Below are 24,195 nucleotides of genomic sequence, written 5' to 3'. Positions count from 1 at the left end.
CATGTTTTCAAACTGCTAGGCTGGCAGAAGGGACCAAGCAACGGGAGCTCACGCCGTAGTGGGGATTCGAACCGCTGACCTTCTGATCGGCAAGCCCTAGGCTCTGTGGCTTAACCCAGAGCGCCACTAACATAACCCTACATTCTAGATTTGAAAAGGCAGGAATGTGTTGCTCTTCCCTCTTACTATAGTACAGAGGCACAAAATTTATTGAAATAGTGATTAAAGATTTTATTTAAAGAGCTTGCCTCATATAGGCTCCTTACACATTACAAACCATGAAGGCAAACCTAGACCAGTAGTGCCCATATTTATGGCTGAACTGCTGATGGCATAGTACTTGATGTAGTGTAGTGACCTTTAAGCTTGTTGCTGCAATTCCTAAAGAAAAATATATGGAACATGTCAGGCCAAAAAGCTGTCATCAGCTGTTTAATCTTTGTGTAAGTTACCATCCATCATGAGAAAAGGTTCATTTAAAGAGATGTGGTAAACAAGTCAAATACCTTACTGCTTCCATCAATCAGATAGAATCGTTTGGCATTTTAACAAGAAGTAGATGGGATTTTCCTTTTAGACATAAGTGTAATAACAGCAAATTACCAATTAGCACTGATAATTGACCAAACCCAATTAGCTGCCATGGCTTTTGTACCATTCAAGCCAGCAATGAAATAAAAGCAAAATGGAAATTGTAACTTTAAACATTTATTTGTGAACTGCTGTTTAATGCTGTATTTAGGAATTCTGTTTCCTGGATCAGATACCCAACACATACAGTGGTTTTATAAGTAGCAGGAAGCTTAGCCTAGCCCTAAAGCTTCTGAGCATGATTGGTATTTAACAAAGGTCTTGCTACCATCTTGTGGTTACACTGACAACTGCAAGGAATCACAAAGGAAAAAACACTAGCTACATACAGTACAAGGAAACAGCACAGGCAACCTCTTGCATTTCAGGGCCACGATTGGTCACACGATTTACATTTTTCTCTATACCTGTGCAGATGTATATCATGTATGAAATTAATTACATTTGAAATAGCTCTCACTTCCCTTCAGCTGTTCTCCAGACCAAGTATGGTGATATCAAAATGCAGCAATAATAAATAAAGTAGTCTCTATTTTCCATATTGCATAAATTTAACATACAAATATTTTCCACAATCAAGACCGTAGTATAGTAATGTTTACCTTTTCATACACACCACATATGTAAGCATATGTTGCACACCATCCTGCTCTCAAGAACAAAAAGGCAAGCCTTCATTTCCCACTGAAGTAGCAATTTTTCTTAAACTATCCATAATAGGGATAATTAATCTCAGAATTTGGGTAGGAAAACTAACCCATCGGGGAAGGGACAGGAGTACTATAGTAAAAAGAGCTTCTGTGCTATTTGCAGCTTCTTCCCAACTACTCAAAGTTCAACTTAACATGTCTCTTCATGCTCAGTCTACCCATACTCTGATATGACCTACTTTGCTGTCAGTACTATATTCTGGAGACCTATTTTTAACTAGCACAAACAACAGATGTGTTTTACAATCTGACTGGACTGTGTGTGCCTATCCATCAAAAAGGCCATTAATGTTCTAGGGCTGGTCAAGTTACCCATCCTCTTTTTGCGCGGATTGTCATTAAGGCTCTGCTTTACTCAACAAAACATAATTGTTAAGAGTCTAGTAGACACCAGCATAAATGTACAGGCATGTAAGAGACACTTACATCATTTTATGCTTGTGTTAGAATTCAGAGGCAACTCTTCCACTTAACTGTAGTTGCCAACCTGCAGCTGGATTTCTGGAATTAAAAGCCTTGCCCCATCAATTAGTTCTGGAAGCACAACATAGATTTACATTTAACTGCCTTTCCATGTTGACCTGCTGGCCATTTGGCTGTCTGATTAGTTTCCCAACACAGAGTATTGGAAACCCCTCACAAGACCATACAGACATACTGGATAAACAAAGATGCCTATCTAGAAAGTCCAGAAGGTGGGTTCTCTGTCCTTGGACCAATTTGGCTATTTTGAAGCTATGTAATCTCTGCTTCTAGTGCCCTGTCTTCTATTCAATATTATTTATTATATAAACTTTATTTCTGAAACACACACAAACGTATCATTATTAACTATAAATGACATGTGGCATCATTTCTTTGTCAAAGAGGCACAGAAATTGTTAGTTCACCCAGAAATCACTGATGAGTGAAAAATAGAAAACTTTATTCCATGATACTGGAGTAATCAATGTAACTTCCCATTAACGAACTGAAGGAGAGTGCAGAAACTCCTGACACGTGACCAGCACATATCCGCAGCATCCGGAGCAGCTGTCGAGCTGTGGAAATCCTAGTATTCTCACACTAGAAGAGGGAGAGAGAAAAATCTAATAGTTGTAAGGAAGCTAAGGCTGATGCTGAGACAGAAACAGTCATCAATATACATTTGCTTCATATAACTGATAAAAACCAAAAGGTCACTAAAAGCAAACGTAAAAGATAGGACTACCCCTTATACTACCACTTATACTTAGCCGGCAGTTGTCCCAGTGTGCTGGAAGTCAAAAGGAGGTAGACTGCAATACAGAAAGTATCTGAACAATGTCCCGGTTAAATAAAACAAGCATCAACTCCAGTTCTGCAACAGATGGAGTTCTAACCAAGCAAGAAGAGATGAGCCATGTCCCACCTAAAACTGGTGAGTGCAAACATGCCTGAATTTGAGACCTGGTTTGCTAACACAACCATAACTGAGAGCAAGAAAGGAAGGAATTAAAGGATAACTGGATTAAAGCAGCATCCTGGCTTTCCCCAATATTAGAGCTGAAGAGATGGACAGGACCATCCTAGCAGTTGTCCGGTGATCCACCCGTCTTCTCCTAGGATGGGGGGGGGGGGAGATGTTGTTTGACTGATATGTTGCCAAGGACCATAGAACAAATTAGCAAGCTCTCTGGCATGCTTTTTGCAGAAAGGTTGGTGGGGTACTTCCTTGACCCAGGCACACAGTACATACTTAGGACAAAGGAAAACCCGATGACCACAATTTTAGCTCAGTGAGTAAGGAACTGTGGACCTCTGGTCAAGCAACGTTGACAATTAGCTTTTTATGTCTGTTGTTTATCATTCTAGGTTTTCCAGACCCATACCTCTCTCCACGTCCTTTTAGTCATGGCCTGTGCCAATGGCCACAGTAGCTGAGAATGGAACAAGAAGTGTACAAGCCCAGATAAGATACAAATTTGCAGTATTGGTTCACACTACAGTAAAAAAATATATCAAACAGCAAAAACCCCAAGGATTCTTACTTCCAGTTCACAGAATAGCACAGGGCTGCAGTAACAATCTGCCAGCTTCAAGACAGTGTCCACGTCCACACTGATTTGATTCATTTCACATGCTATGAAAGAGAACAAAAAGAAATATATGTTCAGTCCTGTTTTCCCTGATACAACAGTATTTTTCTTGTGATTTATGCATATTTATTTTAAGTGTGCATTCAAATACCAAAAATATTTTGTGGGGTTTTTTTAAAAAAAACCTTCAAATATTAAAGCCAATGCTTTCTAGTATAATTGTGTAACATTAGTCTTTTAGTGGATGTAGACCACAATTTGGATATTCTTATTGGACCCACTACAGAAGATCAAACTTGTATTTTAAAAAATGGTTCAATCTCTTAATAACGAAGCAGAAGTGCACCATTTTGAGGACTGAAGAGGAAGAAAACAATGTCAACAGCAAAATTCAGATGGAATCCTGTTACATTTGGGGCAATGCATCAGCTGCACAATAAAGTTGTGGCTATGATGCTTTAAAAGCTTTAAACAATTAGTGAAAAACATTTGAAGAATAAAACATGGAAGAAGAAATGTATTTTATACATACCACCTATGACCAGAAAGCACACTTTTCCAAGGAAAAAGTTGGCATCTACATGTAGCAGTGAAGATTCGATATCCTTAAAACTGGTAGAAAAACAAATAAAAAAGCACCCAGTGTGATAGTTGAAGCTGAAAGATAGAAGTTGTGCAACACTAATCTGTGAGCTTCATGGCTATCAAGGCATCTCTATCTTTGTTTGCCACATCCATACCCAACACTCTAGCCACACTGACATTAACATTTTTAACAGAAGAACTTCCTTCATACCCATCTTTCCTACACATACCTGTATTTGCTTTTTACATTAATCATAAAAACAATCAGATCAATTCGAGGCCGGATGTGATCTCTCTCTGCAGGTAAAGGAAGAGACCTTGTCAAGTGGCTGAAAGAAACCAAGGTGCATTTTTAGTTAAGGCTACAAAACAGATAGATTTAACCTAAAGCTTTATAGGAAGGGGAAAAACAGATATCATGAACACAGATTCATTCAACTAAACCACTTCAAGCAGGAAGATAGAAATCTTATAGAACATCTAACTGAACATAAGAGATCAAGCAAGTTGCAGTTTTAAATGGCTCTCTTTAAAGTCTGAATATGTTAACTCAGGCTTCCTCAACCTCAGCCCTCCAGATATTTTTTGGCCTACAACTCCCATGATCCCTAGCTAGCAGGACCAGTGGTCAGGGATGATGGGAATTGTAGTCTCAAAACATCTGGAGGGCCGAGGAAGCCTGTGTTAACTCTACACACTGCTGAACAATGCAACAGCACTATTATATTAATGAAGGATATATACTTTAGGCTCTCCGAACTGAAGAGAGTATCTACCACTGCCAAGTCCAGAGTAAACTGTGCCCCAGAAAACACACAGAAACATAGAATTGTAAAATTGGAAGGGACCCTGAGGATCATCTAGTCCAACCACCTCCAATGCAGGAATGTGCAGCCATCCCATATGCGAATCGAACCTGCAGCCTTGCTGCTCTAACCAACTGAGCTCCTACATGTATGAATAAAATCAATAACTCAGTATTGCAAGGGCCATTAATGGGTTGTAAGATTCTGCTTGTTTTAGAACATTACACTTTCTCCACCATCATAACAACCTTGCAGTACAAAACAGTTCACTACCGTAGAACAATGGTGTTCCATAGTAACCTCAAAACAGAAAGGAGAACAAAAAACTAGTATCTTTCAAACGATAGTTTCCAGATTTGAGAGAAATTTAAGTTCTCTCACCACTTACATATTTACTTTAAAATCTTCTTTTTCCTTAAGCATTGTCTCCGCTAGCTGTTCTTGGAAATCTTCATTTGTTCCCACCAACTATTAAAGAAAAATAAAATTTGGCGAATAGCTGAGAAAAAAAAGGAATTATGAATAAGAGATCAATTAACAAGTTACCTGCCCCAAAGTCCCCATCTCCCTCCACACCTCATTTTTCAAGTCCAGCCCCTACGCCAGGGGTCAGCAACCTAAGGCCCATGGGCCGGAAGCGGCCCATGAAGGTCATTTGACTGGCCCACGAGCCGTCCCTGTGTGGGTACTCGCTTCCATGGCGCCGGAAATCACGTCTGCGCAGATGCAGGAAATCGCAGGCACACACAAAGGAATCTCCACAGGACCAATCCAGCTCAGGCAAGATAAACCTTGCCAACCCCTGCCCTATGCCCAACTCTCTGATTGTTTGTCTTAAGCTGCCTTCCGGATCTGACACCCTCTGGAAGTTTTGGGCTGCAGCTTTGCTGGATGATAGGAGTTGTAAGGTAAAGGTAAAGGACCCCTGGATGGTTAAGTCCAGTCAAAGGCGACTATGGGGTTGCGGTGCTCATCTCACTTTCAGGCCAAGGGAGCCAGTGTTTGTCAACAGACAGCTTTCCAGGTCGTGTGCCTAGCATGACTAAACCGCTTCTGAAGCAACGGAGCACCATGACGGAAACCAGAGCGCATGGAAATGCCGTTTACCTTCGCCCCACAGTGGTACCTATTTATCTGCTTGCACTGGCATGCTTTCAAACTGCACGGTTGGCAGGAGCTGGGACAGAGCAATGGGAGCTCACCCCGTCGTGGGGATTCAAAACGCCAACCTTCTGGGAGTTGTAGTGCAAAGCAGCTGAAGGGCACGAGGTTGGAGAAGGCTGGTCTTCAGTTACCCGAGTCAACAGTGGTTCAGCTTTACCATTCCACTGGATGGGAGAACTTTAGCAGATGCGGCTCCCATCACCAAGGCTAAGGAACTCCATGTCTGACGTAGTAAAATAAGGGGCTCAAATTTCATCCATCCTTCCTCCTAGCTCAAGAGGGGAAAGAGCTGATGGGGAAATTAGAGGGGAAATGAACTCTGTACATGGCCTGCGGCTCGAACCCTCTACCCAAAGCAGCTCAGCAGCTGAGCCAACAACAAAAGCACTCCTGGTTTAGTGACGGTAGAGAACCAAAGCATGGAAGTAACTTATATGCAGAATTCATCATGTGAAAGGCTGAGCTGGATGAATCCCTAGCCGGAATTAAGATTGCCGGAAGAAATATCAACAACCTCAGATATGCAGATGACACAACCTTAATCGCAGAAAGTGAGGAGGAATTAAAGAACCTTTTAATGAGGGTGAAAGAGGAGAGCGCAAAATATGGTCTGAAGCTCAATATCAAAAAAACGAAGATCATGGCCACTGGTCCCATCACCTCCTGGCAAATAGAAGGGGAAGAAATGGAGGCAGAGAGAGATTTTACTTTCTTGGGCTCCATGATCACTGCAGATGGTGACAGCAGCCACAAAATTAAAAGACGCCTGCTTCTTGGGAGAAAAGCAACGACAAACCTAGACAGCATCTTAAAAAGCAGAGACATCACCTTGCCAACAAAGGTCCATTCAGTTAAAGCCATGGTTTTTCCAGTAGTGATGTATGGAAGTGAGAGCTGGACCATAAAGAAGGCTGATCGCTGAAGAATTGATGCTTTTGAATTCTGGTGCTGGAGGAGACTCTTGAGAGCCCCATGGACTGCAAGAAGATCAAACCTATCCATTCTTAAGGAAATCAGCCCTGCGTGCTCACTGGAAGGACTGATCGTGAAGCTGAGGCTCCAATACTTTGGCCACCTCATGAGAAGAGAATACTCCCTGGAAAAGACCCTGATGTTGGGAAAGATGGAGGGCACAAGGAGAAGGGGACGACAGAGGACGAGATGGATGGACAGTGTCCTCGAAGCTACAAACATGAGTCTGACCAAGCTGCGGGAGGCAGTAGAAGACAGGAGTGCCTGGCGTGCTCTGGTCCATGGGGTCACGAAGAGTCGGACACGACTAAACGACTAAACAACAACAAGCAAAATAGAAAACCAACGGGAAAGCAGCGAGGGAACCAATGAGAGAAGCCGGAAGGCGGGCTAAAAAAAAAAAAAACTTAAGGCGTCGCATTGATTGTCCGAGGTGGGAACTCACTTTTCTAAGTCAGAACAGCCAGGGCCCCGGCCAAAAGCAAGCGGGGAAGAAACTGCCCATTTGCGCTCCCGGTTGCCGCCCTCCCCCCGTCTCATAAATACGCACCAAAACAGTGGCCGAGTTGATTGCTGGAAGCTTGGCAAAAGCAGCCAACGCCGCCATAATCACAAATTACAGCGGCGCGACCTCAGGTTTCAAACTGCCGCCAGTACCTACGTCACCAAAACGTCTTTTTACGCGTCGCTGCTATAAAAGGAGGACGGGGGTGTGGCCTCTATAGTAGATGCATTGCGGAGTCCGGACTTTTCTGCGCATGCGGAGTTTTGGCTCTTAACCCTGCTGGAGGGAAGAGGGCGCACGCGCGGGCAGCAAACGTTTTCTTTTCTGGTGTCTTATGTAGGGCACATGCGGGGGTGGCCGTTGGCACCTGCGCGCGCTGCGTGACGTCATTGCTCGTGAGAGGCTCGTGAGGGAGGGGGCGGGGTGTGAAGCTATAAAGAGAGAGGTTTGCCTTGGGGAGTTAGTGGAAGAGGGAAACTGGCTTTCTAGCAGCGCTCACTCTAAATAAAATAATAAGCTGGAGGCAAATTTGTAGAAACGTAGCCTCTGGAACGACACTGTTTTTATTTTGTGTGGAGTGGTTCTGCAGCAGTGTTAGGTTTATTATAACCTTTCATGTAAACCTTATAGATACCTAGGGAATGAACGCTATTGTTTGTTTTAATGATATATCTATTTATTTTTTTTGTCTTCTCAGGGGAGAAGTTCAGGGGTTTGTTTGCACCCATCTAGGAAAATTAATTTAATTGGGCAATTTCTTTCCTCCTCCTCTTCTCCTGCCTGGTAACTGGCTAAAAATAGAGATAAAGCACATGATCCAAATTTCTTTGCTCAAATATTGTATTAAGCCAGCATTTTCCAACCTGCAGGTTGCAAAGCCTGTGCAAAAGGGTAGCAGGCTTTATAAGTAAACCCCAAGTAATTACTGCTTTCACTCCATAACTGGTATGATGATAACTCTTAAAACTGTTTTGTTGGAGTATTATGATGCTGTACTGACTCATGTAAGCAAACATTAAAGCGTAGGACTGGAGCATTTCCATCATTCACCAACATGCGTCAGGACAGCATTGAAATACAGCTGGGAACTGGTGGTTGGCTGCAGACGAAATGATGGCTTGCCACAACAGGCTCATACAGGGTGTTTTGAGTGACTAGTACGGCTCTTTCTGTGGAGGAGAGTGGCTTTTGTCTCTTTCAAGCATGTCTTGGTTGACAACTTCTGGGATCTGGGGAGTTCCCACAACACGCACACACACTTTGTGCATTTGTATATAGGGGGATCCCAGGACCACAGTGAGGGGTGCATAGGAGGAACTGCAAGGCAGGAAAGTGAGGAGATGCCCAGATTCCCAAGCCAGTTACTGGTTGAAAGGAAGAGTTTATACAAATAATAATATGGAAGATCATGGGTGCTGAGAAGAGCAGACAAGACCTTTATCCCATACAGCGGTGGCTTATGCCACTAATTCATATTGGATCCCCCACAACACCCACATTCTTCAGATAGAGCTATCTAGGTCATTCACCACAATATATGAACCAAGGAAGAGCCTTGCTGAATCAGGCCAGTGGCTCATTTAGTGCAGCATCTTGTTCATATAGTGGCCAAGCAGATGCCCAAATGGGAAGTCTGCAAGCAGGACCTGAGAGCAAGAGGTTTCTACATTTATGCTGAACAATTTATATACTGCTTATAATTAGACAAACCTCCTTAGCTGTTTCCTTCTCCATACATTTGGACTTGTGGGTTGCCACACCCAAAAAGATGGAAACTTCCATTATTAAGCCACTTGTGTCGCTCAGATGTTGCCTGCTGAAATATGTGGCCACACTGTGTTTGGACATGAACACTTAACAGTGGCCAATAAGCCCACCTACCGTAGAAAAGATACCTAGGTCTCTGATTTAGGTTCTCATGTTCAAACCCTGACAGAATTATGCTAAATGACCTACACAGAAGGAAAAATTAATAGTTTTCAGTTTTAAGACTTGTGTGTATGTATCTCATGCCATCTCTCCAATAGTTCTGTTTGTTTATATTTAAAATTTGGAATCTGTTATACAGTATTGCTGTGTTCACAATGGCTTCCTTTTCGTGATCAGTTTTGAAATGAAAAATAGAAAGATCAATCCTTTCTCCATATTTCCTATGTCTAAGGAGTTTTTTTATTACTAATATTTATGGAGCAGCAGAACTTTGTAAGCAGATGCTGATAGATAAATGAGCAACTAAACAGGAAAAATACTGACTTCAAGATCAATCAACCTTCTGTGGCTACAAGGACAAACCAATCTAATTTGTTTGCTGTTTCCTTTCATAGTAAAACTCAATTTAGCAACATTTTATACTTGGATAACATGTTTCCAACTTGTTCTTGTGCTTGAGGACTTTTTTGTTGTTGATAATAGTCTATTTTACTGTGGAGGGAAGATGATGTAATGGTCTAATACAAAATATGAACAGCATCATGGGCACTAACTGGTTTTGACCACATCCTGTGTGCTTTCCTTTTTTGAAATACCATAAAGCACAGACCATGCAAAGGCTGTGTGTGTTAATGCAATCTGACATCATTTTTAAAAATCCTAACAAAGGTTGACAGTTCAGCACATTGCCAATGCTAGACAAATTGCAAGTGAAGTGGAAGAACTCTAGAAATACTTTTGTTCCTCATCATATTCAGTTAGGGTTCATTGAGAATTATTCTGAAATAGGCTCATTGTAAAGGTATGAGAACAAAAAATAAATAAAACATTAAATCACCAGAAACTGCTATTGGGAATTTTAATTTTTAAAAAAGTGCAATGCTACATTTTGGAGATAAAAGAAATTGGGGGATGTCTTCTTTTATCTCCCATTTGTCACTTCTCCATTTATATAAAGCAGTTAGAGTTATTGCCTGAATTGATGCTATTGTGCAATCTAGGTCACAGCTTCTAACTAGTCTGAATGCATTTCCCAGTGCTACATATTGATCTTCTTCCACAATTTGATATTTATTTAAGGAATTTCAGGCAGACATCACAAGGCACTTTACAAAAGATCATTACAACAATAGCTTTGATTTTAAAAATGTTACAACAAAATGGAGAGGACACCTGTTTCTTTAGAAGAAGCTATATAGCTACTCTCTTCAGGGCAATATGTTCTGCAGAAACCTCTGTGGTGACAGTTGGACTAGCAGTATGTTTTGTAACATCCAGAAAAAAGCATCACTGGTATTAGCAGCTTACAAGGTGGGATCTTTTATTGAGGCCCAAAGGCTGATAAGGGCTCACAAAACTGGGGGGGGGGGACTGTCATCCCCATTTCACATGGGGCATCCAATAAGATTTTCCCCAGTTTCCCAACCCAGATCTCATGCTCATACAGCACTGCTACATTACAACACTCCTGACTTTAGTAAGGGAGGAAAAGACAGAAATTCCCTGCGTTCTCCAATCCCTTTTCTTGCCAGCATTCTCCATGCCCAACCACATCTTCACTGCTGATTTCCTGTCCTCCATACTCACTTCTCACTCTGTAATGTGTATCATGCCCATAATTTTCTGCCAGGATTATTGCCCTGATTTGTTTGCACTAGCTTCGGTTAAAAATATATACTTATACATAACTAGTTCTGTCAAAATATACACAAGGATGGTCAATAGAATGAATATCAGAATCCATCCCATTGAAAGCAATGTAGCACCAAATGCAGATCTAATGTGCATTAGTTTATGGGGTGTGGTTCCTGTTCAAGTAAGTGATGCACATGCAGAAACCTGTTTACAGGTGTTTGGGAAAGCATGGAGTCAAAAGTGGCAACTTTAAGTGTTGCTGGGGTTGGCATAATATGTGTCTCTGTTGACGCTCACACATCACTATACTGTATTTGCAAACATTTATCCAATTTAAAACTGACTTCCTCAGCTTAAACCAAAAAAAATTCCTTCCAGTAGCACCTTAAAGACCAACTAAGTTATTTCTTGGTATGAGCTTTCATGTGCATGCACACTTCTTTAGATACAGTACTTCTTCTGCAGAAGTGTGCATGCACACGAAAGCTCATACCAAGAACTAACTTAGTTGGTCTTTAAGGTGCTACTGGAAGGATTTTGTTTTGTTTTGATTATGGCAGACCAACACGGCTACCTATCTGTTCCTCAGCTTAGAGCATCTATCTCTCTCCCAATTCTGCTTGCTTATTCTCTGTACCACGTGCACTGGAGATCTTTCTAGGCTTGTTGCTATGACAACAGCTGATAGTCTGGCTGTGGTGTTTTGATTGGTTGGGGAAGGTCTTGCCTCTTTTGTGAGGGTGAAAGGGAGGGGGCCACCAAAATGGGAGCAAGATGGAAAGAATCCAAAGCCGATCCATTTATGCGAGCAATGGGGGGGGGAGCGGGGGAGTAGTCCTCGGCAGCTTCAGATGATGAGGCAGTGAGCTTGACTGTGTGTCATTTACAATTGCATACATGAGCATGCGTACATGCAGGGCAAGCAGCACTTCATTTCTGTCCATGCTCTTGACTGCTCTGACACTTTGACGTGCTTGGACTGCATTCCATTGGAGAAGCACTTTGTCCCTTCCTCTGACCCATACAGCAGAGAGCAGCATCAGATGAGCGGAATGCTACTGTTCTGTCCTGGGTAACAACAGATCGCAGAGCAGTAGTCTGAATGAAGCATGTATGTGGATCGAGGTAGGTGATGCACCATGCCCGGAATTGTACATGCATGACTTCTTGTGTTTAAGGATCTCCTTTGAATTATGTCTATGTGTAATACATCTTCGTTTATTTGGGCACTGTGAAGAAAAACAGAGCCATGGAAATTGAGGTATGGAAGGGAGCACATGGGTCATTTGTTCTGACCAAGCCCATAGAAGAAAATCCTTTCCTAAAGAAGAGAAGAAGCTAGGTTTTTCTTTAAACCTTCAGTGATGGAGAGACATTCTGTGATAGAGACTGGATGAGAGGAGGATATAGATGCATACCATGGGACTTAAATTTATTTATTTTATCTAGAAAAAAGTATAGACTACTTAATCATAAAGCTCTATAAGTGGTGTAAATAAGAATAATATAAAAAACCCACCATGCATCAGTAGGAGTGTGAATAGTGTTCTACAATGCTGACCTAATGATGATTTTATATAAAGTCTATAACAACAGTCTTAGGCTGTGCTGTCCTTATTCTTTTGCAGAAGTGCAGTGATTTTAGGCAGGTGAAGTTTTACTTTCAGTTCCTCATACCATTTTAATAACATTTAATTTCATAAACTAGCATAAACAGAATCTCAAAACAGACATATGCAGACTCCAGATATCACATATGAAAAAAATGGGGAGATGCAAGAGACTGAATGGAGAAGATAAATAAGGTTTGTGGATTTTTAAAGGAATTTGAATAACCCTATTTGGGGTCAATATAGTCCCAGTTCTACTGGGTATTGTTTATTTTTAATCTATGTGGCTGCAGTCTAAGAGCACTAAGGAGTGAGTCCCAATTATGTCTCTGAGACTTCTGAGCAGAAGTGATTAGGCTTGTGGCAGTAAAGGAGAAGGATAAAAAAGGTGGATAGGATACTTGCCTATCAAAGTTAATACAACATTTACGAGCATCTGAGGATTCACTGGATATTTATTTATTAAAATTACTCATCATATGACTAGCTATTATATTCCACTCTGGTATGAGGTGTCAATGGCACCTGTTTCTTCCCTTTGCTTGAATCTCTCTCAGTAGCTGCACTTTAAGGATGTCTTTTAAGGATTGTGGGGCTCACCATATGAAACCAATGCCTATCCTTGCTAGTTTGGTTGAGTTGGCATGGGTTGAGTTAACTTCTAGTTGAGGCTGACATATTTTTGACCGGAAACTGGTAGGAAAAAGAGCTCCTACATTTTTCTTTTTGACCTGTTAAGAGTTGTTTGATGTGGTAGACCTTTGGATCCTACTAGATAGTTTCAGCAGCTATGGGAAAGCTGTGTGTTGGTTCTGTTCTTTCCTTTTTGTGCCTAGCCGTAGAGTAAATTTAGGGGATATCTGTTCCACACCATGGGAATCGATCCGTGTTCCACCAGAACTGTTTAACATTTGTGAAACCACTGGGATTAGATTGTCCAAAGACTACAAATGTGGCACCATTGTCATTAAGCTGAAGTTTCCCAGATCTATGTTGTTTAAGCATGCAAGATGGTATCCTGACTTTGTCACTTCTCAATAATAGGGAGCCTGCCATTTGTCATTTATGCATTTGTGACCTCTGTCATTTCATTTCTGTGTGCCCTTTTTGAAGACTCCTTCCTTGGACTATATTACTCATTTTTGCTGTAGTAATAAGGGGTAGGGAAAACAAGTTCTAGTCATGTGGCATCTCTTCCCTTCTCACCTCTGTTCATTCAAGATGCATCAGCAAAAGTAACCCAGAAGTTGCTTGCTGCCATCTGCTTTATGGAGTACACAGTTTTATATAACTTTATATATATTTTTAAATATCTGCCAGTGTTTTGCCTAATGGATTTGGCCTCTGTACAATTATGGCAATATGTTGCCAGAGTATGTGAAACAGGGCACTTTTGTGCCTGGTTTAAATAAAAAAATCTGCTACCGTGATCAGCTCTAAATGAAATTAGGGCATTACTTCTAAAGTATAAATGAGAGATAGAAGTGCCCTCCCAAATGAGAATATGCTTGTAACCAGAGGTGTAGGAAGGGGGGGCAGACCACCCCGGGTGTTACCGCTGAGGGGGGTGACATTCGGCACTTTGCTCACTTGCCACTCCCAAGCCTACCCCAAGGCGTCGATGGGAGGGTGGGTGGTTTGACAAAAAAAAATTTCACACCGGGTACCACCTGACCTTGCTACGCCTCTGCTTGTAACTTCCTAGTTCTTATACTAAGGATCATTGCTCATGCTGCACCCCAAATTGCTGGGTGCTCTTTTTGCATACTGCATATTCATGTAATGATGAGCTGAAAGTTATCCTGTGAAGTTATCCAGAAAGATATGTCCCTAAAAATCACTGAAATGTCTTCATATGCATTGACAGATACACCCTTGAGACCCCAGGGAGAGAACTGTACTTTGAAGAGCGACTCCCAATAACTCTACCAGCTTATATTAACAAAACCTGATGTTCCAAAATAGAGTCAAAATAGGGACAGTGGATTGCGGGTACCAGAAAATAGGGGCTATCTCTGGCAAAAAGGGACAGTTGGAATGTATGTGTAGCTCTGAAATGCTCCCATTAAGTTCTGTGGGACTAAATAAATGGACTGCAAGTATCTGAAATGTAGTTGAGAAGGTGCAACATTTCCTCCTTTCTGGGATCGGGTTCTAATTGCCTCTCCAGTCATGACCCTGAGCTCAAGCTTTTACTTCCTACCTTAATGGGAGCAGTGTTGCAGTACATCATCCCTGATGCAGAGGAGCTTAGCCTTCCACACCAAGGATCCCACAAGGAGAAGGACAGTAAAGAAGAATGCTTTTGATGCTTCTCCACATATCAGACACATATTTGAGAAGGGGAGATACTGCAGAGGAGTCCCTACCCACCCCTCTGCTGCAACTTCTGCTTGGGAGGGCAGAGAAGGATCCTTGGAGCATCTTCTGTTTTAGAGGTCAGGACCAGATTTGGAAGTATAGGTCTGGTCTCATTCTTGACTCTCTCTGATGCTGTCGTGGTGGCTAGGGAGTGGCTAAATGGGGTTGAATAGGTAGGAGAGAGCAGTGGTGGAAAGTACTGAAATGCTCCTTCCTTCATCCATCAAATTTGAAGCATTGTTGGTTAGTTATTGTTTTATCTAGCAGCATCATATTGGTTCACGGAGTAACCAAAAAGGAGCGGAAGAGGATTCACACAGTTTGCATTTGGACAGTAAGAGAAACAAAAAAGGGAGGAATGGAAAGATGTAAGGACAACACAGAATCGGAGGAGAGGACAAGGAATGATTGTGAGGAAATGCAGTTATATATATTTTAAACATTTTGTTTCAGCTAGGGATGAAGACGGAGTGGTTAAGATAATAATGAACCAAATTATGTGAGATAAAATGGGAAAGAATCAGTGGATTCACAAAATATGTCATTGCTATAGTCAATATTAGAAGCAAAGAATGATTGAATAATGAATTAAGGCCACTTGCAGACAGAGGATTTTTGAGTGCCATACAGGACTGTGTGTCTTCTCATGCAGATCACTGCAAGTCCAGATGACAGGCTGGGATCTAACAGGGCCAGCAGTGGCTGCAGGGTTGAAAATAATGACTGCACCCTACTTGGTACATCTTCTGTACTTTAGGTTCAGCAGTTTAGTGCTAACTTGTCAGTGGTGGCAGAAGCTGCCAACTGGATGCAGCCTGAGTGAAAAAAGGAAAGAAGCTGAAAAAAGCAGGAAATGGAGCTCATCTATATTGAATGGCTAGCGGGTCTAGGAAGTGGAAAAGTAGTGGAATATAGAGTTGAGGAAAATGTGTTATCAGTTGAGGTATGGCTGGGATAAAAGGGGGAGTGAAGTCAACAGTCTGGGACCAGTTAGTACCATTTGAAGGTGCCTTTGCCATCCAATCAACAACATAAGCCTTGTTATCTAGCCTCCCTGCTGTGTGTAAAATGATGTGTGGGAACATGTGGCAAGGCTTTGTTGTAGGGGCTAGTTTTAGCTCTCAGTAGGGATCAGCTTCAGGTTATTGGTAGCTGCTGCACTGATCAAACTAGACTGAGTTCTGGATGAGGGAGATCAGGATCAGAGGGGCCAGAACTTCCAGAGGAAGTCCAGGGTTAGGTTGTAGGTTGAGTGGCAAAGGCACCAGAACTATGCACTGCTACTCATGGCAACACATAGATGAGAGTTAAGGAGCAAGGAGAAAGCAGGAGTTGGCCTGTGGGATCAGCTGACAACTCAGGTAGGCCGGTACTTCAACCTTGAGGTAAAGCCCAATCTGCCAGGTTTACAGAGGAGACAGAACACAATGGAGCAGAAGGCTAGGTTCTAGATCATGACACTAAATTCCTAAAGATACCAACTTGACTACAGTGGTACCTCGGGTTACATACGCTTCAGGTTACACACTCCACTAACCCAGAAATAGTGCTTCAGGTTAAGAACAGTTTCAGGTTAAGAACGGACCTCCGGAACGAATTAAGTACTTAACCCGAGGTACCACGGTACTTCATAGCTTGACAAGCGCCACATATGTTACTTTGTGAACAGACATTTGGACTAGAGTACTGTAATAGAAGTTTCATTAACTGATTGCACCCTTGTTGTCGTCGTCACCTATTTGTTGTTTTATGCTATACTGTTTGTGTTTTTATTATTAGGTTATCATTGTTTCTATCTGGATGTTAGCTGCCTTGGATAAAATATTTTAATTTTAAAAATCCAAATACTGCCTAAAGATAAAGGAAATGTGTGCATATTGGCTTGCTTTATTATGATTTGTTATTTCTCAATTTTCTCTCTCAGGGGTATAGCAACTTTACAAAGCACTTCTTAACAAGCAATCTGAGAGAGGAAAAAAATCAGTTGCTCAAGGTAAGCTATTGTGTGGATTTAGTAGACTTGCATTATTCTTTGGAATCATAGTATAATTATACTGCATTAAAAGAGACAATATATTAAGTGAGGCATGGATTAAAGGAGAAAGAAAAAAGTGGGGTATCAAAAGTTGCAATCAGCCTAGTGGGGCTAGAGAGCACATTAGGAATTCTGAGACAGTAAGTACAATGGGTACCAGTCACATAAGAGCTGCTGTGGGGCCATAGCATAATACAAAATGGCTGCCACATCCAAAAGAGAGAGAGAAAAGACAGGATCATAAAATTGTGTGGGCATGTTCCTTCCCACCCTCCCATCCATGGAAGAAAGGCACCTTATATCAACCTCTTCTGCACTTGCTCACAGAGTGCACCTCTCCAATGTGGGCATGTCTAAGGGTTCATGTTCAATGTAAGAAAGGCTGAACCAATGCAAACAGGAACTGAACAAGGAGGGCAAACCTTCTCATGCATTGTGGATTTTTGAGGAGATATTTACTGAGACCTTCTGTGGGTGTCATAGGAAATAGGCTGGCACCCATAGCTGCTGCGCTAGTGTCTATATAAATATATATATGTTTGACAGTGATTTTGATACTCATCAACTGCATATGTTTACCTTTTCTTTTTCTAGCAATCATGCCTCATTTCTTGGATTGGTTTGTGCCAATGTATCTGATGATCTCCATTCTTATCTTGGTGGGCTTTGGAGCTTGCATATACTACTTTGAGCCGGGGCTTCAGGAAGCGCACAAGTGGCGGACACAAAGGCCAATCATGGAACGAGACCTTCGGAAAACACTGATGATACGAGACAACCTTGCATTTGGGGTGCCTGAAGTCTAGCATTCTTCTTGCATAGATGTGTTGGAAGTATCTAGAAGAAAGCCATCCCCACCTGAAGTTACAAATTACTGTGCGCACTCTGGTTTGCTTAGCACTTCTGCAAGTGATGTGGTCAAACCACTCCTTGCTTGGGTCTCTGATAATGAAGTGTTCCTTTTTGCTATTAGGCAAGGCCTGTAGACTCATATCAACTTAGACTCTCTGGTTTTTGAATTTGTTCATCACTCCATCACTTGATATTTTTTATCCTCCATATATAAAGAGCTCTTGTTACCTTGCTAGGAGTGGTCACACCTGTACGTGAGCTTTAGACCTCTTAAGTATAAGAAAGCAATATTTCTGCATGACCCGTGTATTTTGGTCGAGTGCCTCCTGGACAAGTGCCCATCTCACAAACCTCACAACAGACACCATTTCATTACTTTATTTAGAGTCTCTTGGGTGAGGCAAAAACCCCAAATTGATTGCTCAGACTGAATTCTATTCTCATTCCCAACACTGAGCTCAGATATGCAGTAGGACACATTACTAGCCAAGTTGTATATATTTTGATTTCAGATCATTTCACTGCACACAAGCGCCTGTCTGGCTCTGAACTGACTCACTCAGATTTCACTTTTAAAAGTCTGTGCAGATTAATTACCGTTAACAAATTGCTTTTATTTCTCCATGATTGGGGAATTTGTTTCTAGATGTTGGATCGTCTGCAATTCTCTATACTTAGAGGATCCAGACTGCTGTCATGTGAAAAGCTTGTATTTCACAATCCTCTGCTGCTGCAATCTTTTAAAGTGGTCTGATCAGGAGTCCCCTGTTTAGCACTGTACTTTCTAGATTGTCAGCCAGACTGAAAACTGTGAAACACCATCACACAACCTACCTTTCTGCATCCACACCAAAAGCCACGGAGCCAGAGGCAGTCACACTGCAGTTCTAATTTCTATACGTTGCTTCTGGAGCTCCGTTGTGTGGAGTTATGCAGTAGATATGCTCTCTATCCACACAGTGTTTGCACTTTGATCCACACTTCCTTTAGGGATATGTTACCAAAGTACTGTATGAAAACATTAATGCATGTGAAAATGAGCAGGAACCTCTGCTAATCTAATAGTGTGCAGATTGCATACTGATAATATTGGCAGAATATAGGACCTATGACATGATGGGTATTCTCATAGCTGGTTTTACTGTGCCCATATTATCTCTCACCTTTGTTTCAGGGCATCAGTTCTGACTGTAGAGTATGTTTCATTCCCTTGTTGGCAGAGTATGTCGTGCTGTGTTAACACATCTGTTCCACTGTGAAGTACTAGTCTTGTGGACATCAGTTTCACCAGTATATATTTCATGTTAGGGACATGTGCCTTTGCTTCTCTACCGTACTCATGTGTGTACATTCCATGTTAAGGTAGCACATACTGTTAATGTCTACATCATCCCCCAATTACAGAGACATGTCTATACAGTGGATGCCTCATTGGAATGCATTCACTCCCACACCATAGTTTTGTAGAACATAGTTCTTCTCTACATTCCATACTTTCCTCGCCTGTCAAGTGCTGCCTTCTCATACACTTGGATACATTCCGTTGCTTCCATGATCTCATTCAGTGCCATAGTCCCTGACAACTGCACAGTACAGCAGGAACTTCGAATCTTGCTGGAAAGATGCTCGCTCCTTCATTGGATTTCCTCCCCAGTCTGCTCACAATGAAACCACACAGCCAGCCGGAGATCGCTCTCACTTGAAAATGTGTGGCATGCTTTGTCAGCAGCTGCTGAATTTGAGAATAGCACATTGCATAGGGTGGTATGTGATCTATTGTGAGTGGCTGCCTGAGGACGCTTCTAGTGTGAGTGAGGGTAGTTTCTAGCACAAGGTGGGGGTAAGTGTTTTGGTACAGCTGTGTGGAGCTAGTCTCAAAGCAGGTGTAAAAACCAGACTAGGTCTCATTACCTGCATCACAAATGTCCACAGAACTTGTGTTGCTTCAAATATACAGAACAGGGTGAGATTCCTGCATTGCAAGGGGGTGGACTAGAGGACCCCTGGGGTCCCTTCCAACTCTATGATTCTGTGAGGAAGAGGCGCCATTTCCTAGGTGCCCAAAACAGCAGAGCAGCTTTCTGGTGTGGGGTCATGTGTGTTTAGAGCATGGATCTTGCCTAGTTATATGCCATTTTAAGCATTCTAATGTTTTAAATTGACTGCCCCTCTCCAGGGACCCTTGCACGCAGCAATAAGCTGCATCTGGGCCAGTCTTTCCATTAGGCAGAGTGAGTTGGTTGCCTGAGAAAGCAACTTTTGGATGCCCTACCAGGGTGGCAAATTGCTTGTTTATATTGTGTCTCTATGTGTTGAGTTTGTAAGGCACCCAAATGTCTTGGTTAGCTGTGAGCAGCATGCTCCAGTGTGCAAAGATCACATGGCACAGACAGAGCTAACCATCCAGTTAGCAAGTGGTGAGGTGCATTATCCTGATCCAACACGTAACATGCATCTGTGCAAGGGCTAAGGGTTATTTTTAACCCTGCACAGTCAATCCCTCCTTGGGGTCCTCCGTGGACCAATGCAGAAATGGACCTGCACACACAAACCTACTTCTGTGTGCACAGATTGCCTTTGCTGGATTGGAGCAATTATATTTTTGTTTGAGGGCATGAGACTAGGAAAAAGGCAGCACCATAACATTCCCAACTTGTCCTGCTCTAAATGGGCACTTTCCTGTATCCATGACCCATTTGTTACTACATATATCTACTATAGCCATAGTCTCTGAGTTTCACTTGGAGACCTGTTTTCTGAGCCTTGATTTCATTTGTGAAGACTAGGCTACCAATGCAAATGAATGGACCCCAGGCTGAGCAATGGGGGTAGCAATAAGTATCCTATCTGGGGCCAGGAGTTTTAAAGACTTTGTGGACAGGCTACATTATCCATTGACGGCTAATACATAGTGGGTGGAGGGTTCTGTGGGACTTATCATGACACACTTTTTTGAACTTAGCCACATAATCTTTGTCCTTCCCAAGTTTCTTTTCTCAGGGTTGCCTCACATGATAAGGAGAAAACGAGATGCATCTTCAGTGAATCAGCCACATGACGCTGCCTGCTGCAAATATGCTTTTCATATTATGTCAGGTATCTCTCAGTGTAAGTTAATCTCCGTTAGGAAGTGACTCAGTGACCACACAAGCTTTTTGTAGGTATATTGATTTCAATGGAACTGCAGAATGTGAGTGCAAATAGTCGTTGAGTAATACCCTTGATATTGAGAAGTGCTGAAAGGAAACATTTTTTTCACTTTTCTGTTCAAAATTAAAATTACTGGGCACAGGAACCTGGGTATATAATTTATATCCTCGCCCTCCAGAAGTGGTTGGGAGTGAGACCAGCTACCCAGGTTCATGTGTCCAGTAATTTTAATTTTGAACAGAAAAGATAAAAATTAACTCCAGCCACAGAGACTGATCAATCATCAGCCCAAACTGATTCACATTGAGTGCTATTGAGTGAGAGCTCAGTGGAAGTTCCTCACACTTTTCTATTCCTGTCCTTGAGGACAATTGAGGAACTGCATTTGCTACCAGCATGAAATCCACAGTATGTTTTCTGTTTCATGAGCAAAAAACATTTTCGAAAAGCCAACCATATAAACAAAAACAAGTCACTGAGTTTTGTGCCAAAATCTGGGAGTTAGGATAAATGGTTAGAATTATCCCACCTAACTTAGACCAAAGGGGCATCAGCCTATATTTGTGCTTGACTTTGATTAAATAGTAACCACATATACTGTTTTCTTCAGTGACAACCAATAATTATTTTAAAAAGGGGGAAATCAGAATTAGAAGAACCAATGGCCTGTCTACATTCTGTGTGAATCCCTGGCCTCTTCTCTTGCTTTGTACTGTTTTGTGTGCCAAGTCTTAAATGGTCTTAGCTATCCAATTCTGTATCTTACTCCATAGGGCTACCTACCTGCAAATGAACAAGAAGTAAAAATATTTTTGTTCGTAATGTTTGTTTTGATAATGGAGCAATCTCATAAGAGAACTGTGGTGTTTTGGGGATTTGTTGAGAGTTTGTCACTTTTTGTGCTGTTCCTAAACCTACCAGTTTGCCTGTGAAATCTTCAGAATGTAATTGTTATGATAATCTCATGTGTGAATGTTCTGTTTCAGTGGTGGATTTTTATGCCCATGTGATCTTTTCTTGGATCATGTGCTTTACATGATTGGGCTTTTGTGAGACAGTATGTATTTTCCATTATTGGAACCAACATTTCAGCAGGGTTTGAATCTGATTAATTAGAATTAAATATCAAATTTCAATCTGCTCAGAATTTAGAAATGTTAAACTGTTATTTCTATTTGTAACTCTTTGAGGTGAGAAAGCTGAACTAAAGAAAGTTGAAAAGTTACTCAATGCTCTGGAACATTCAATTTACCTAGTTTTGAAGTTCAAAGTTGTGAAAGTCAAAGACTAATCCTAAACAGACTCATTAAGAAGTCTCATTAAAAACAGTAGGAACTAATTTTCTGAGCAAACATGCATAGAATTTCTCTGACATTCGGAGCAATTTCAAATGTGTTATGAATCTAATTTAACTGGACATTTGTTTATTTTTAGATTTCAGATTTGTTCTGGTTCTTACTATTGTATTAACTTGTAACATTTGGAAATAGAACAGCTTAATGGTTCAGAAATCAAAACACACATCAGAATTGCGTTTGAAAAACAACATGGAGTTTGGAAACTTGAGTCATAAATTGTTGTGCCTTGGATTATCATGGCTATTTTGGATATCTCTCCTAATCCAGAGCAACCAATTAGTGAGCAGAAGGTGGTTTCCTCTCTGTGGAAGTAGGTAAACCTGCAAGTTGCCCATGGAACCTGGATAGCTATGGGGAGCACCCAACTGTCATGTCACCTGCCACAACTAGATGGATACTGAGAGAGACTTCTCAGGAGCTCCTCACAATAAAGACTTGTTTGGGGGAATGTATGTGGAGTGCTCAGTCTGAATCTGGGATTCCTTATGCCCAGCAACTGTCCCCCCTGAGAACTAATAGAAGCTAGAAGAGGCATGTAACTCTCCAGACATGATTGTTCTGTGAAGATCAATGAAGCTACATGTCTTCTGCTATACACATTAATTCTCTGCACTGGGGCTGTTAGGTTTTGTTGTCAGCATATGTGGGTAAATTTATTGTGTATATTGTAAAGCACAAAGCAGACTCTCCAGCAGGTTTAGGAAATTTAAAACTGCAGTAATGCCTCTGAGGTATATACTGAAGTTAATAAGAGGTCCTACTACACTGACCCTGATACAGAGAACTGCCAGAGCCAACTATGTTGCTTGCAATGCTTATATGGTGACTGGAGTTCCTCACTGTGCAATTTTTTTTCACAGCTCCAGTTCTGCTCCCTGATGAATCAGGAGCAGGGGAAAGGAGGAATGACCAGACTGAAGTTAAGGGAAAATACTTAATATGGGCAGGGGATGACTAAGCTGTGACCCTGTTTTCCACTACAAATACCTATTTCTCCCGAACCACAAAATTTTCTTCCATTATGATAGTTCCATCCTGTGAATTTAACTCATTTGCCTCAGAGCTAAGGGAAAACAAAAAGTAACCTCATCCCTGTCTGATGTTGTGCAAAGTATGTTCTCAGCTTGAGTTTTGCACTGTTTGGTCATAGATGCTCCTGATGAAATGCAATTTCATGTTAATTGTTATATAGTGCTGTATTATGAAAAAAAAATGAAATTCTAATAAACTATGTGGAGTCAATCAAGAGCATGGTGCTTTGTTTACACTGATGCATGTATGTTAATGTTTTTAACAAGCAGTCTACACAACAGCACTGGGGCTTAGGTTTTTGTTTTGTTTTGTTTGATACACAGAACAAGTGATACAAATTGGCTCAAACCAGTTTGCTACAAGCACAATTGTGTCATCAGTTGCTTACCACAAGCTGCACCTTCTGGAGCACATAGCAGCCAGGGTGATATTCTTCAAGAAACTGCCACAGGCCCAGTCCTGATCAGGAGTAAATCCCACATTGGATCCTGTGACTGCTTTGTTTTTCTTTCTTCAAAATACAAGTGGTTATTGTAACATGGTTTGGCCCTGTGCAGATTTTTCTCTCACAACTGGCCTATTGTTTTGCAAGTGCTTAGTCCACCAGGGTGTGCAGCTTTTTGAAGAAATGGAAGTGCTATATAAAACAAAATGGTGGCATGACCATATCTGAACACATTCATACATTTTAAGATTCCGTGAAAGGACAGTGGGTTGCTTATTTCTGATTGACTGTGAATTCTCATCTTCAGTACCCTGCAAACCCACTTGTGACATGAAAATACACATTTCCAGTTATTTTTTTAATGACTGGAAGGAAATGAAATTACTAATATCTTTTCT

At 41.5% G+C, this 24,195-nt stretch overlaps 2 protein-coding genes across 3 annotated transcripts; one reads left to right on the top strand and one right to left on the bottom strand.

Annotated features, from left to right (window-relative positions):
* Positions 1-692: 692 nt before the first annotated feature.
* Positions 693-7,729, bottom strand: CENPM (centromere protein M). Of its 2 annotated transcripts, none has more exons than XM_081928715.1 (6): positions 7,436-7,729; positions 5,138-5,217; positions 4,174-4,272; positions 3,891-4,015; positions 3,311-3,402; positions 693-2,366 (listed from the first exon to the last, which is right to left on the bottom strand). In XM_081928715.1, exons 1-6 carry the CDS (start codon positions 7,490-7,492, stop codon positions 2,226-2,228), a joined length of 594 nt encoding a protein of 197 aa, XP_081784841.1. In that variant the 5' UTR covers positions 7,493-7,729; the 3' UTR covers positions 693-2,225. The 2 variants fall into 2 exon arrangements, with proteins under 2 accessions (XP_081784841.1, XP_081784842.1); XM_081928716.1 differs by having other exon boundaries at positions 3,891-3,970.
* Positions 7,730-17,559: 9,830 nt separating this feature from the next.
* Positions 17,560-23,562, top strand: SMIM45 (small integral membrane protein 45; the record flags this gene model as incomplete). The annotated part of the gene is made up of 1 exon (XM_081928728.1): positions 17,560-23,562. The coding sequence occupies one exon, from the start codon at positions 17,560-17,562 to the stop codon at positions 17,764-17,766; it is 207 nt and encodes a 68-aa protein (XP_081784854.1). The 3' UTR covers positions 17,767-23,562.
* Between the last annotated feature and the right edge of the window lie 633 nt (positions 23,563-24,195).

Source organism: Podarcis melisellensis (assembly GCF_964234715.1).
Source record: "Podarcis melisellensis genome assembly, chromosome: 10".
NCBI lineage: Eukaryota > Metazoa > Chordata > Lepidosauria > Squamata > Lacertidae > Podarcis > Podarcis melisellensis.
The sequence above is the reverse complement of the archived record's forward strand: the minus strand, read 5'-3'. Positions and strand labels throughout refer to the sequence as shown.

Coding starts and splice junctions, on each gene's coding strand:
- CENPM (XM_081928715.1), bottom strand. CDS start 7,492: ATGGCGGCGTTGGCTGCTTTTGCCAAGCTTCCAGCAATCAACTCGGCC. Junction 5,218..7,435: donor TCAACTCGGCCACTGTTTTG/GTGCGTATTTAT, acceptor TTTCTTTAATAG/TTGGTGGGAACAAATGAAGA. Junction 3,403..3,890: donor GTGCTTTCTGGTCATAGGTG/GTATGTATAAAA, acceptor TCTCTTTCATAG/CATGTGAAATGAATCAAATC.